This window comes from Leptonychotes weddellii, chromosome 1 (genome assembly GCF_054177405.1).
Source record: "Leptonychotes weddellii isolate Sample4059 chromosome 1, ASM5417740v2, whole genome shotgun sequence".
Classification (NCBI taxonomy): domain Eukaryota; kingdom Metazoa; phylum Chordata; class Mammalia; order Carnivora; family Phocidae; genus Leptonychotes; species Leptonychotes weddellii.
Window position 1 is genome coordinate 14976749 of NC_138369.1, and position 13510 is coordinate 14990258.

The 13510-nt window shown below is 46.5% G+C and overlaps 1 protein-coding gene across 2 annotated transcripts in view; it reads right to left on the bottom strand.

The window, feature by feature from the left end:
• Positions 1-13297, bottom strand: part of SLC25A20 (solute carrier family 25 member 20) — a 29238-nt gene extending 15941 nt beyond the window's left edge. The window contains exons 1-3 of one of the 2 annotated variants that reach the window (XM_081817174.1): positions 13066-13297; positions 8307-8399; positions 3339-3466 (exon numbers count right to left, since the gene is read on the bottom strand). In XM_081817174.1, the coding sequence (XP_081673300.1) occupies positions 3339-3466; positions 8307-8399; positions 13066-13170 (326 nt within the window). In that variant the 5' untranslated portion in view covers positions 13171-13297. The remainder of the gene's footprint in view (positions 1-3338; positions 3467-8306; positions 8400-13065) is intronic. The other variant, XM_006732984.3, reaches the window with a different exon arrangement.
• Positions 13298-13510: the final 213 nt, after the last annotated feature.

Here is a 13510-nt window from a genome sequence, read left to right on the forward strand (position 1 = left end):
TCTCTGTTTGACTTATTTCACTCAACATAATACCCTCCAGTTCCATCCACGTCGTTGCAAATGGCAAGATCTCATTCCTTTTGATGGCTGCATAATATTCCATTGTATATATATACCACATCTTCTTTATCCAGTCATCTAAAGAGGATGACTTTTTAAGAAAAAATAAGCACTGAGGGTTGGGGGATGCCCTAAATGGGTGATGGGCATTAAGGAGGGCACTTGTTGGAATGAGCACTGGGTATTATATGTAAGTAATGAATTACTAAATTCTATTGCTTTAAACCAATACTACACTCTATGTTAACTAACTTGAATTTAAATTAAAAAGAAAAAAAAAGAAGCACTTGGACTAGGCAGAAGCCCAGCAGAAATAAGTCATATTTTGCACAAAAGCCAAGTTCTAGGTATATTCTCAGTGCCAAGAGCAATATGAGCTTGGTCAAGAAGGCTACCTGCACACTCAGATGGCCTCACCCACGGGAGCAGCTTTATAGTGAGACACAGTTCCCTCCCCTGGGCCTGCCATGCACGATGACTATGGACAAGTTTTTAGGCTTCACTGAGCCTTGCTTCCCCATTTGTAAAATTCAGGGTTGTGGAAAAAAGCCTCTAACTCAAGATCTGGGTCTCAGTTGACCCCGGTTCCCCTCCAATCTCACTTCCTCTGGACCACCAAGGTCCTGAGAACATTTTAAGCCAAGACACAAGCAGGACAGCATCACGGCTGGTGGAGACAGCTGTGGCCACCTCCACGGGCTGAGGGGCAGCCAGGACAGTTGCAAGGACTAAGATGCTGAGAAAGGCCCAGACAGGGATGGTACCCAGACAGGCATGATGGGTTCTGTGGCCCTCTTGTGCAGGGAATGGTCCCCCAGTGGCCAGAGATACAGACCCTCATTCTGGCCCTCAAAGAATGAACCACACCGAGTATTCGGAGGAGTCTGAGGCTCCAGGCATCTATACCGCCCCGCTCTCTGTGGTACCCCTAGCATCTCCTTTTCTTTCTGGGATTGGTAATACAAGGGTGGCCAGCAGGCAATGGAGCACAAAGCCATAATTAGTATTTCAACAGAGCCCCCACAATTTAAAAAATGTTGCTAAAAATCTTCAGTTACTCTCCAGAGCCTCAGGCCCCTCCTGACCCCAAGCCTCTGCAAGCTGAGCCTTCAGGCAGGCCCCACCCAACAAGGAGCCCAAGATCTGGAGAGTAGATGTCAAACAGGGGTATGGAGACATCTACTGCAGGTTCTTCTCTCCAGGCAGGGCATCAGTTTCAACAGCCCTGTTTTTTCCATATTCTCATCCGAGGCAGGGCCCACACATATACCTCGGGCAGATAAGTCTACCACACAGGTTGACTGTCTAACAGTCAAGAGAGTTGCTTTCATGCATGGCCTCATTCACAGGCTCAGTTCACACTACTATCCCCAAGAGGAGCCCTCTCTGCAACTGAACTTCCCCTCATGAGACCAACTGTTCTTTGCAGGATGCCCATACCCCAGGTTAGGCACACCCCCATCTCCTGGGAGTAAGGACTTTCCTCTGAATGGGGTCTCTGTGTGTGCACGGGGTACTCTGTAGACACTCTATGACTGCCTGGCCCGTTCTGCCACCTCCCACCCCACCCCAGGTTGGCAACTGTGAGTCTGGACCTCTTGGGCATCCACTCCACGGTCCTGGTAGCACTCATTTCCACACTATCCCTAAATACCACTGCAGGGAGGGGAACATGGCAGGGCTGATGTTCAGAATTTAGAACATGGCAAGATTATAGGAGTGGGGTCCCGAGTATCTTGACCTTTGCTCAAGCAGGAAGGCTGTTTCTTTGTACACTGATGTGATTGTACAGGGAATACAAGCCACAGGCCAAAGTACTAACAATGACCCCACTGGAGGTTTTAGTGCATGGTCCTGGTATAGGTAGGAACTGGCACATGAGCTAGAAGACCAGGTGCTCAGAGAGGACATGTGTCCATGAGATATTTGGACTACCAACAGTCAAACACAACTTCAAAAGGACCCCATACATGTCCACATTTGTGGCCACCTGTGGCTATTTATAGAAGCTGGGCACATTCAAGGGTCACAAGGACTCCAGAAATAGTTTCATATTACAAGCATCTGTATCTACGTCCTAGACCCTTACTCAGCATGCTGTGGCCTGAAGTAGTGACAGAAAACAACCACATAGCACCCTGGGCTTCCTCCTTTGAGCTCCTGGATCTCCAGCCTGGCTAAGCCTCTGGGGGTTCAGTGCTGCCTGTAACTCCTCCCAGGAGTCGTCACCTTGCAAGTCTCAGACTGAGCCACCTTGCTATCCCACGTTTCCATTCAGAATTCCCCTGCATCCCAAGAAGCTGGTCTGATGAAAAGTACAGCACAGGGAATATAATATAGTCAATAATACTATAACAACTTTGTATGGTAGCAGATGGTGACTACACTTACCATCGGGAGCACTTCATCATGTGTATAATTGTTGAATTACTATGTTAGACACCTGAAACTAATATTATACATCAATTATATTTCAATTAAAAGTTAAAAAATGCCTGGGTGGCTCAGCTGGTTAAGTGTCTGCCTTCGGCTCAGGTCATGATCCCAAAGAGCCGACCTGCTCAGCAAGGAGTCTGCTTCTCACTCTGACCCTACCCCCCTCTCATGCTGTCTCTCTCTCACTCTCTCCCTCAAACAAATAAACAAAATCTTTTTTAAAAAAGTTAAAAAATGTTTAATTTTTTTAAAAATTGACCTGTTTTTATTAACTACTTTGTAAATTCTGAGCTGTAATCCTGACTCATGTGCCTCTTCATACCCAAATCCAACTTCTTAAAGTTTATGAAAAGAAAATACACTAATTTATTGCACTTAACAGAGAAACCAGTATCTGAAATAATTATAATCATATGATAAAAATGATGTAAAACAAAAGTTGAGACCTTCCCTTTTCCCAACCAGGTCATGGAAAACAAGGTTGCCTCTGTCTTTACTGCAGCACCAGGAACTGTTCATGGTATTTTATACACATTGTAGCATTCAGACCTCCCAATGCTATGGGGTTGGTATTACTAATACCCCTAGTAAGAAACTACTTCACAGAAGAAATTATGACAGTCTGATAGGGAGGAGGGGGGAGGGCTTTGGGTTGTTTTCTTTTTCCCTTTGGTTCACAGGGCAAAAGAAACTCAAGTCCCTCCCTCATGTGGAGCAACCAGGAGTCAGTGTTAGGGGCCCAGGAGGACAGCCACCCCCTATCTGCTGAGATTTTTTCCTTTAACCCATGTCACATCACCAGGCAGAACAGCTTCAAGTGCTCCAGGCTTGTAAGTACTTACCTAAGCACATCCTCTGGGCATTTCTGTTGTAGTTTCTTCCCCAAACCAAACCCAAAGAAGCACACGGCGAACATAGGGGTGACCCCAATGATGGGGGCAGCCATGCCCCGATATAGCCCCGTGATGCCCTGCAAGGAATCATAGAAGCAGAAGCTGTTTATAGACACAACTACACTTCATACCGCTGAAACGGGGAAGTAGTGTGTCCTCTAACCTGTGGCTTCCTTCACCTCTTCTCCAAGCAAAGAGAGCTTTAAATAGGAAGAAAACCCCAGAAATAGTTGTCCTCTTATACACCACGGAAGAAACTGGAAACAGCTTTCATTCTGGAAGACAATCTGGCAATATGCAGCATACTCTTTCATCAGGAAATTCTGTCGAGAAATTTATTCTAAGAAAATCCTCAGAGATGTAAAAAGAGAATGACATCAGGCAATCATAAGCTCCCAAAATTTTGGAATAAACCAAAAAACTCCCAAATAGGACACTAACAAGACAAACGATGGGAATTCCATAAATGGACTATCAGAGCTATTAAATCGCATTGTAACATGAGAAGAGACTACTAGGTCTACTTAGAGACCACTAAAAAAGCAGGCTAAAAAACAAGATGTACGATGTGATCTGACTTCCTTGGAGTGAGACGACAGGTAACTAAGAAGTTTTTGTATTTTCCAAGTATTAAGATGTGGGGGTTTTATTGTTAGAAACAATATTAAGACCGCACATCAATTTTCACTCATACAGTTTGGTGATGAAATCAACTTTGTAGTAGCCAATAAATAGACAGATAGATATCCCAACCATACAAGGTTAGCAAACCAGGGAAGAGGAAGATTTGGGACCCAGGAGACCAAGGGTTCAGCACAAGAGAGGTGAATGGGGTTTCCGAGATGGCATTGAGTACTGTCAGTCTAGAAAGAAGCCAGTCCACATGGGAGTATGAGGATGGAGAACTCCAGAAGGGATGTTTCTGAGAAAAACAAAGCAGAACAACTCACAGTGGAACAACAGATTTAACTGTTTTGGCAGTGTGGAAAACCAAACAGAAAGGTATGCCACAGAGCTTTTCAGATATAGGGTAACAGAGACAGCAATTCAAAGAAACATAAGCAAAAGAAACTGACACAATTACTAACCCAACTTCAAGTAAAACAGTCACACAAGAAATAAAATGTACCTCAGAGTACATTAGTTACTTAACAGGAAAAAACATATATGAAGTCGTAATCATGAAAACAGTGAATTGGAAAAATATGATAAAATTATATGGGCAGGGCAGAAAGAAGGGATAAAGGAATGTAAGACTTAAAATCATCTACCACAAACTGGTAGCTAAAACATGTAAGGATGTATAAAATATAGTAGTAAATATATATTATTTAGGTAGAAACAGCACAAACTGGAAGAGCTGAAAACAGCTGTCTCTGTAGAAGGGGGAATAAATCACTTTGCTACTTTGTTACAAGCCTTTTAATAACAAACCCAAGTGCTTGTATCACTTCAATACAACATAAGGAATAATTTTTTAAAGATTTTATTTATTTATTTGAGAGAGAGAGAATGAGAGAGAGCACATGAGAGGGGGGAGGGTCAGAGGGAGAAGCAGACTCCCTGCCGAGCAGGGAGCCCGATGCGGGACTCGATCCAGGGACTCCAGGATCATGACCTGAGCCGAAGGCAGTCACTTAACCAACTGAGCCACCCAGGCGCCCAATAAGGAATAATTTTAAAAACAAAACTAAAAGGGCATCTGGGTGGCTCAGTCAATTGGGCATCCGGCTCTAGGTTTTGCTTGGGTCATGGTCTCAGGGTCGTGAGATCCACACTCAGCTCAGAGTTTGCTTGGGATTCCCTCTCCCTTTCCCTCTGCCCCTCCCCCAGCTTGTGCACTTGTGCACGCTCACACACACTCATGCTCACTCACTCTCAATAAATGGATAAAATCTTAAAAAATATATTAAAACTGTTCCTTGGGGCACCTGGGTGGCTCAGTGGTTAAGTGTCTGCCTTCGGCTCAGGTCATGATTCCAGGGTCCTGGGACTGAGCCCCACATTGGGCTCCCTGCTCAGTGGGGAGTCTGCCTTTCCCTCTCCCCCTCCCCTTGCTCCTGTTTGTGCTCTTGCTTTCTCTCAAATAAATAAATAAAATCTGAAAAAAAAAAAAAAAAAAGCTGTTCCTTAAGAGAGAGCTGCAGGTCGGGTGCCTGGGTGTCTCAGTCCATTGACTTCAGCTCAGGTCCTAATCCCAGGGTCTTGAAATTGAGCTCTGCATTGGGCTCACGCTCAGCGCAAAGTCAGCTTGTCCCTTTCCCTCTGCTCACCCCCCACCCTGGCTCGTGCTCACACACGCTCTCTTCAAATAAATAAAATCTTTTAAAAAGAGAGAGAGAGCTTCAGGAGAAACAGGGTGGTGCTACACACTGGGAGGGTCCACAGACACAGGCTGAAGGACCTGTCTCTCTGCAGACTCTGGGCATTCACAACCAGCCTTCTAAAGGGGCCAGTTGTACCAGTCAGCACTCCTGGATCCTGCAAAGGTCTAACACTGCCACAGGCTGTAAGCAGACTCTCTGAGGACAAAGTGCAAAGGCAGTAAACTGGAAAGAATGAAGGGGAAGAAGAAGGTTCTGAGGAGGATCTACAAAAGCAGCATGTGACAAAATCCTTCCAAAGCCCACAGCTCCCCGCCTGGGCTGAGAAGGATGCCCAAGTCCTAAGGGGCTAAGCCCATGCCTCCTGACAACTCCACTAGCCTTCCTTCCACTATGCTGGCCCACCCACCCACTTCCATGCAGCACCAAGACCTCCGGGAGCTTTAGAAAGCGGAGAGCTCAGTCTGCACAGCAAAGCTGGGACATGCACACATATGGACTAAGGAAGCCTATTCAACTCTGCAGGGAATTGGGTTTATACAAGCCATTCTCACCAAGCCCCCAGGACCCAGCACACCGCTAACCATGTACTCAGTGTCTGTTGACAAGACGCATATAATCCTGTCTCTCTTCCTCTAGGGCAGAGGACTCTGAGCAGACCCAAAGCCTAAAGCCTCAGTCAGACACTGGTCAGGTTCTGCTCTGGGCAGCACAGAAGAAAAGGCAGCACCACCTCAGGCATGGGTCCTACAGGAACCCTGGGAACAACTTCTCCCCCAAGGATGAGTCCATCACTTAACCAGCATCCCCTCTTTATCTGGGTGACATCTACTTCTCAGTTTCTCTACATTTAATAAGGACTGTATGTTTAATAGAGTATTTTTATGAGAGTTATATTTTAGGAAGCAAAGGAAAAGTTCTCAACAAGGTCTTTTAACATATGTACTAATGAAGTGAGTAATAAATATCACTAGTAAAAAAACTTTTTTAAAATCCTATGTTTTCGGGCGCCTGGGTGGCTCAGTTGGTTAAGCGACTGCCTTCAGCTCAGGTAATGATCCTGGAGTCCTGGGATCGAGTCCCGCATCGGGCTCCCTGCTCAGCGGGGAGTCTGCTTCTCCCTCTGACTCTCCCCCTCTCATGCTCTCTCTCTCTCAAATAAATAAATAAATCTTAAAAATAAAATAAAATAAATAAAATCCTATGTTTTCAGGGGCGCCTGGGCGGCTCAGTCAGTTAAATGTCTGCCTTTGGCTCATCATGATCCCAGGGTCCTGGGATCGAGCCAGGATCCCTGCTCAGCAGGGAGTCTGCTTATCTCTCTCCCTCTGCTCCTCCCCTCCCCCCTCCCCTGCTCAGGTGCTTTCCCTCTCTCTCTTTCAAATAAATAAATAAAACCTTTAAAAATAAATAAATAAATAGGGGCACCTTGGTGGCTCACTCAGTTAAGCATCTGCCTTCTGTTCAGATCATAATCCCAGGATCCTGGGATTGAGCCCCACATCGGGCTCCCTGCTCAGCAGGGAGCCTGCTTCTCCCTCTCCCTCTGCTGCTCCCCCAGCTTGTGCTCTCTCACATGTACTCTCTCTCAAATAAATAAATAAAATCTTTAAAAATAAAAATATAAATAAATAAAATCTCATGTTTTCACTCTAAGAAATACCTGAAAAGTTATTATGTAATTCAATAACCCCAAACAAATTTAGTGTCTTTGTCTAGGGGTTTGAAGACTCACTGGCTTCTCTCACTGTTCCTCAGACTGGCTGACTTTTCCTCTAGACTTTACATGAACTTCTTTTTTTTTTTTTTTTAATTTAATTTAATTTTTTTTTTTAAAGATTTTATTTATTTATTTGAGAGAGAGAGACTGAGAGAGAGAGCACACACATGAGAGGGGGGAGGGTTGGGAGGGTCAGAGGGAGAGGCAGATTCCCTGCCGAGCAGGGAGCCCGATGCGGGACTCGATCCAGGGACTCCAGGATCATGACCTGAGCCGAAGGCAGTCGCTTAGATTTTATTTATTTATTTGACAGAGAGATAGAGAGAACAAGTAGGCAGAGAGGCAGGCAGAGCCACCCAGGCGCCACTATATGAACTTCTTTATGACTACATTTTTTTCCTTTTCTTTTCTCTTTTCTTTCTTTCTCTTTTTTTTTTAAGTATGCCCAGCGTAGGGCTTGAATTCATGACTGTGAGTTCAAGAATCACATGCTCCACCAAGTGAGCCAGCCAGGCACCCAGAGACTTTACGTGAACTTGTGACACTGACCTCTATTGAACCGACTGATCCAGATTTGTATTTTCTTCCATTTCACATCTCTAATTATTCCCCACCAATTCCCTCTGGGCTAATTCTGCCTTCCAAATGAGAGAACGATTTTATTAGCTTCAGTCTTCCATATAAAACAGTGGCTGGGACTATCAAAGACTCCAGCGCCACAACAGGAGGGCACAGAACGGCACAATGAGACAGCAGCAGCTATGCGCTAGCCCTCCAGCAGAAAGTCACTCTCTCCCCCCAGGGGGATAACAAACCAGCTCTGTGAATGTAGTCCTCTGAGTAGGAGGAGTGCCCAGCACTTGGATACCATACCTCTCTAACAAGAGTCTTCCGGAAGCAGTCGAAGGTCCCAGAATACATGGGAGGCTGTCCAGGCAAACTCGGGGGCTGTGTCTGCAGTCGAACCTGAAAACAGAAGTGAAAATACAGTCAACTCCCAGAAAGAGAACTTCTTCCAAACTCTGAACAGAGAAAGCTGTGCCTGTGTACGTGTCTTCGGCATTCACTTAGCCTGCTAGATTCAGACTTCTCTTTCTTCCAGTTTATCCAAAGTCTGCACTCACAGGTCATGAGTAGCATGCTTTTTTTTCCCCCTCATCCAGTTACTTCCATTTATTTCTTACCTAATGGATCCCACAGGGACCCAATGGGATAGGTATTCCCAGCTTACAGATGAGAAGACTGGGTTTAGTGCCAGTAATAAGGCCTGGCTGATGCAAAGCTCCAGCTCCTGCCACCCCCGCCCCTTCCATCTGTAGTGGCATGCTTGTGGTTAGGTAAGGCACTCCACAGAGGCATTCTGGAGTAAGGTGGATTTAATCCTACTTTTCTTGGTTCTCATCCTTCTCGGCCTTTTGGTATATCCAATGCTTCAAACTATGTCTTCTTGAAACCTCCCTTCTTTATCTCCTTTTCTACTCCAGGCATTCTTCAAGGCTTAGCGCCCTACCCAACTGGTCCACAATCCCTTTCAGAAAACTCAGACTGCAGGGCTTCAGCTTCTACTCAGTGATGACTATCACTTGGTCATATCCAGACCTTCTTTCCCATCTTTAGGGCTACATTTCCAACTGCCTGGAGAAGATCTCCCTACTCAAATCACCTCTGGAATCTCACCCTCCTAAAGAATGTGCCCTTTCCTGGGTAGCTCAGTCGTTAAGCATCTGCCTTCGGCTCAGGTCATGATCCCAGGGTCCTGGGATCAAGCCCTGCATCGGGCTCTCTGCTCAGCAGGAAGCCTGCTTCCCCCTCTCCCACTCCCCGTGCTTGTGTTCCCTCACTCACTGTGTGTCTGTCAAATAAAAAAAAAAAAAAAAGAATGTGCCCTTTGTGCCAGAGCCACCTAGCCATCCTCTTTCTCAGAATTTGAAACCATAGCATCACCTCCGACTACTTCCTGTTGCTCTTGACATGGGCACCAAGTCTGTTAAAGTGGTCCTTCGAGATTCTTCCAGAATCCTAATTTCTTCCTCTCTCTCTCTGAGTTCTCTCCCAGAGCAAGTTGTAAACCATTTTCAATTATGTCCACTAATTCTTTGATGCTCTTTCCCCTTCAAAGGTCAGTCCTAATTCATTCCCCTTAAATGTGGACCAGACTCAGTGAACTCACTTCTATCAAGTAGAGTGTGGTGGTATTGATGCTATATGACTTCCAAGGCTAGGTGATAAAAAGGCCAGGTTCTGCCTGTCTCTATCGCAGGTTATCTGCTTTGGGGGAAGTCAGCCACCATGTCATGAGGACACGCAAGCAGCCTAGAGAGGCCATGTGTGGAGGAAAGAAGGCCTCCTGACACAGCCAGCAGGAACGTGCCAGCAAGTGAATGAACCACATGGAAACCAATCCTTCAGATGACTGCAGTCCCAAACAACACCTATTATGGGGGGGAGGTGCACTGTCTTTGGTCCAGTACCTTTTTTTTTTTTTAAAGTAATCTCTACACCCAACGTGGTAGTCAAACTCATGACCCCAAAATCCAGAGTGACATGCTCTCTGATTCTTGATTTCGGCTCAGGTCATGATCTCAGGGTCCTGGGATCAAGCCCCGCATCAGGCTCCCCACTCAGTGGGGAGTCTGCTTCTCTCCCTCTATACCTCTGCCCCTCCCCCTGCTTGTGTTGGAGCACTCTCTCTCTCTCTCTCTCAAATAAATAAAATATTAAAAAAAAAAAGTCACATGCTCTACCAACTAAGCCAGCCAGGCAGTCTGGTTCAGTACTTTTTTTTAATGGCTTCATTAAGATATAATTTACATACCAAAAATTCACCCTTTTAAAGGGCACAATTCAATGGTTTTTAGTATTTTGAATTGTGCAACCTTCCTTAAAATCAATTTAGAACATTTTCATCACCCCAAAAAGAAACACCACACCATTAGTAGTTACTCCCCATTCCTCTTTCCAATCAGCTCTTGGCAATCACTTATCTACTTTCTGTCTCTATAAATTTGCCTAATACTTACTGAATATTAAGTCCTTTGCCCATTTTTTAATTGGGCTATTTGTCTTTGTATTGAGTTATAAGAGTTCTTTACACATTCTGGATCCCAGCCAATATCTGCAACCTCACAAGTGACCCTGAGCCAGACTATCTGCCTAAGCTGCCCCCAAAATCCTGCCTCACAAAGACTGTGAGAGTTAATGATTGCTGTTGTTTCATATCACTAAGTTTTGGGGTAAGTTGTTATACTGCAATAGATAACTGATATACCCAGTTACTTCTGCAGTCTATTTCCTGGCTGTTTTTCCTGCTCAGAGTTCTTCTGCTTCCAAGTCCTTCTCAGATTGTTATCATACTAACTTTTTCAAAACACCATTTTCAGCATGCTGTTCCTCTGTTTCTTTAGAATCTCTTATTCTCATATTTGTTAGGGCCTCACATGTCACAATAAGGAATCACTCTCTAGGCAATGGAGAGGACATGCAAATCTGAGTTTATAGAACAGAACCCGTAGAAATGTCCAGAGGCTCCCACTGCTTTATATCTAAAATCCCTTATATTGGCTTTCAGATCCTCCATGGTCAGACACAACCTCCCTCACTTGGTAGGGAGGGAGAAGTGGATCAAAACTGTTGATCCCTTTCTGTTATTTTGTGTAAATCTCATCCTTGTCCCATCATGACATTGGCCATCCAAGCCAGCAAGAACATTAAAGTACCCCATGGTTGCGGCGCCTGGGTGGCTCAGTCAGTTAAGCATCTGCCTTCAGCTCAGATCATGATCCCAGAGTCCTGGGATCGAGCCCCACATCGGACTCCTTGCTCAGCGGGGGGCCTGCTTCTCCCTCTCCCACTCCCCCTGCTTGTGTTCCCTCTCTCACTGTGTCTCTGTCAAATAAATAAATAAAATCTTTAAAAAAAAAAAAAAAGTACCCCATGGTTGATGTTATTTTACAGCCTGACTCCCACTGCCAAGCCTGTATCTGCCTTCACTCCTGCCCTCCCCAGGCCCAGAATGTCTGGGTTTTTCTACTTCTCCAGTCAGAACTCAGCCAGCCCTTAGCCACCTGCCATACAGCCTTTCCAAGCTCCAACTCCGTCTTAGGCCGTAACTAGTGACCTTGGACCTTTGAAGGTGCTCCTAGACCAGGCTTTGACTGGAGCCCATGTGGCTCTCTGAGGTCAAAAGGCCTGCAATCAGCAATTTGTGGTTTTGTTTAAGCTTAAAAGAGGCTTTCTGGCTGATAAAAGTGCCGGGAACATTTTCAGTCATTTACACTTCAGTACAGAGATCACTGGGCCCTTCCTGAAAGTCACATCTGTGGGGAGGAAGGGCAAGAGGATATAGAAGTTAAGAGCAACATTTGTGTAAAGCAGCCAAGAAGGGTTTTGTTTTGTCTCAAGAGAGGTCCCAAATGCCTGGAACTAACAAGACGTCTGGCTACATGGCTCAAGAGTAGGATGAGAGACCAGACACTTCTCTCTTACTAGACAGTGCTGCCTAAAACGGCCACTTTCTGGGAAGCACTAACACACACAGCATTTACCATCAGCTGAATAAACATCTGATTTTATGTTTCACGGTGCCCTAACCAGCCTGGTTGTTTTAAACCTGACCTTCCTGTAGAATGACTCTGACTCTTCTCCCAGATGAACGGCAGCAAAGAGGTTGCTGCCCAAACCTGCAAGAGGAAATGTCCCCAGAGCAATCTCCTGGGGAAGAAACCCAACCAATATTCTAATAAATCCCCTACACAGACTTCCCACTCTGAAAGACTTATGTCTGCTCCCCACAGGCTCACCCTGGACATGATCTGTCAATTTCCTCCAAATGTGTGTCCAGAAGTAAGGTTAGAAAACTCAGATAAAGTTTCGAATGCTAAGTCGCAGGGCATGGACTTTGGTCTCCAGGCAGGCCTTGCTGTAAGTGCTAAAAGTGGGAAGAATTGAGGCAGAATGTGAGGAAAACCAGGGAACTGGTCCTGGTGAGTTTCCTCCTTCCCAGAGCCTGTTTGATTATGGCTTCCTCATGTGGGAGTTGTGAGGATAATCCTGGCCCTGGGCAAAATCGTCACTTGCTTTCCTTGGAAGGGATTACATCTCTGAGGTTATCATCACCTCCCACCAGAGGCTGTCAGGTTAACCGGAGGTGACAGGCTGAAGATGGCCAACCCCCAGCGGGCAAAATGAGGAGATGGTGATGCGGACCCAGAGAATGTCAAAAGACATCTCTAGAATAACTGCGCCTCTGCCTAGTTCTCTTTCTGAGGAGGGCTTTAACAGGTGACCTGTTTCAATCCTGCTGATAATGTTATAAGTTTGCTGATATCAGAGCTTTGAGGAGGCGCTTTTTCTTTCCTATCCCCAGAGAAGTGGCGCAGGGTCAGGAGACTGACTCTGCCGGACAGAGAACTTTAAATCAGAGCCCCTGATGGACGGTTAGATGCTGCTCTCTCTGCGCTTCCCCCCACCCCACCCCCGATCCTCGAAAAGAGTGAAAGGGAGATTCCCTAGACTTCTCATGTAAACTCCCACGGGCCCCGCTTCTATCCCGGGCTGCGCCTCGTGGGAGAGGCTACTGTCTGCGCCCCTCTCGGGCCTCCTCCCTCCAGCCGGCGCCCCAGCCACCTCGCACCTTGACGGTGTCCAGCGGGTGCCCCACAAATACCAGGCACATGCCGCCAAAGCCGCCGGCCAGCAGGTTCTTGAGCGGGCTGATGGGCTTCGCTTCGTCTGCCATGGCCCGTCAGTCCACCTCACCGGCACTGTGTCGGTCTGTTCCAAACCCGTCCTGCTCCACAGCCCCAGCCACAGCGCCTGCAGCGCCGACCTTTCACCCACTTTCGGGTGGGCGGGGCAAGAGCCGGAGACAGGTTGGGAGGAGGGCACAGGCTGCAGGGTCTGGCTTCCGCTGGGGAGGGCGGCTTCCGGTCGAGGCCCCGCCCCCGACAGGCGTGGTTCGAGGAAGCGGAGCTGGCCTCCACACCCTCTGGGCCGCGTTTGGGAGAGCGGGCGGTTAGATTTACTCCTCCAGGAAGTCTTCCCGGACTTGAATGTTTTCTAATCTGGACTCCCATTCC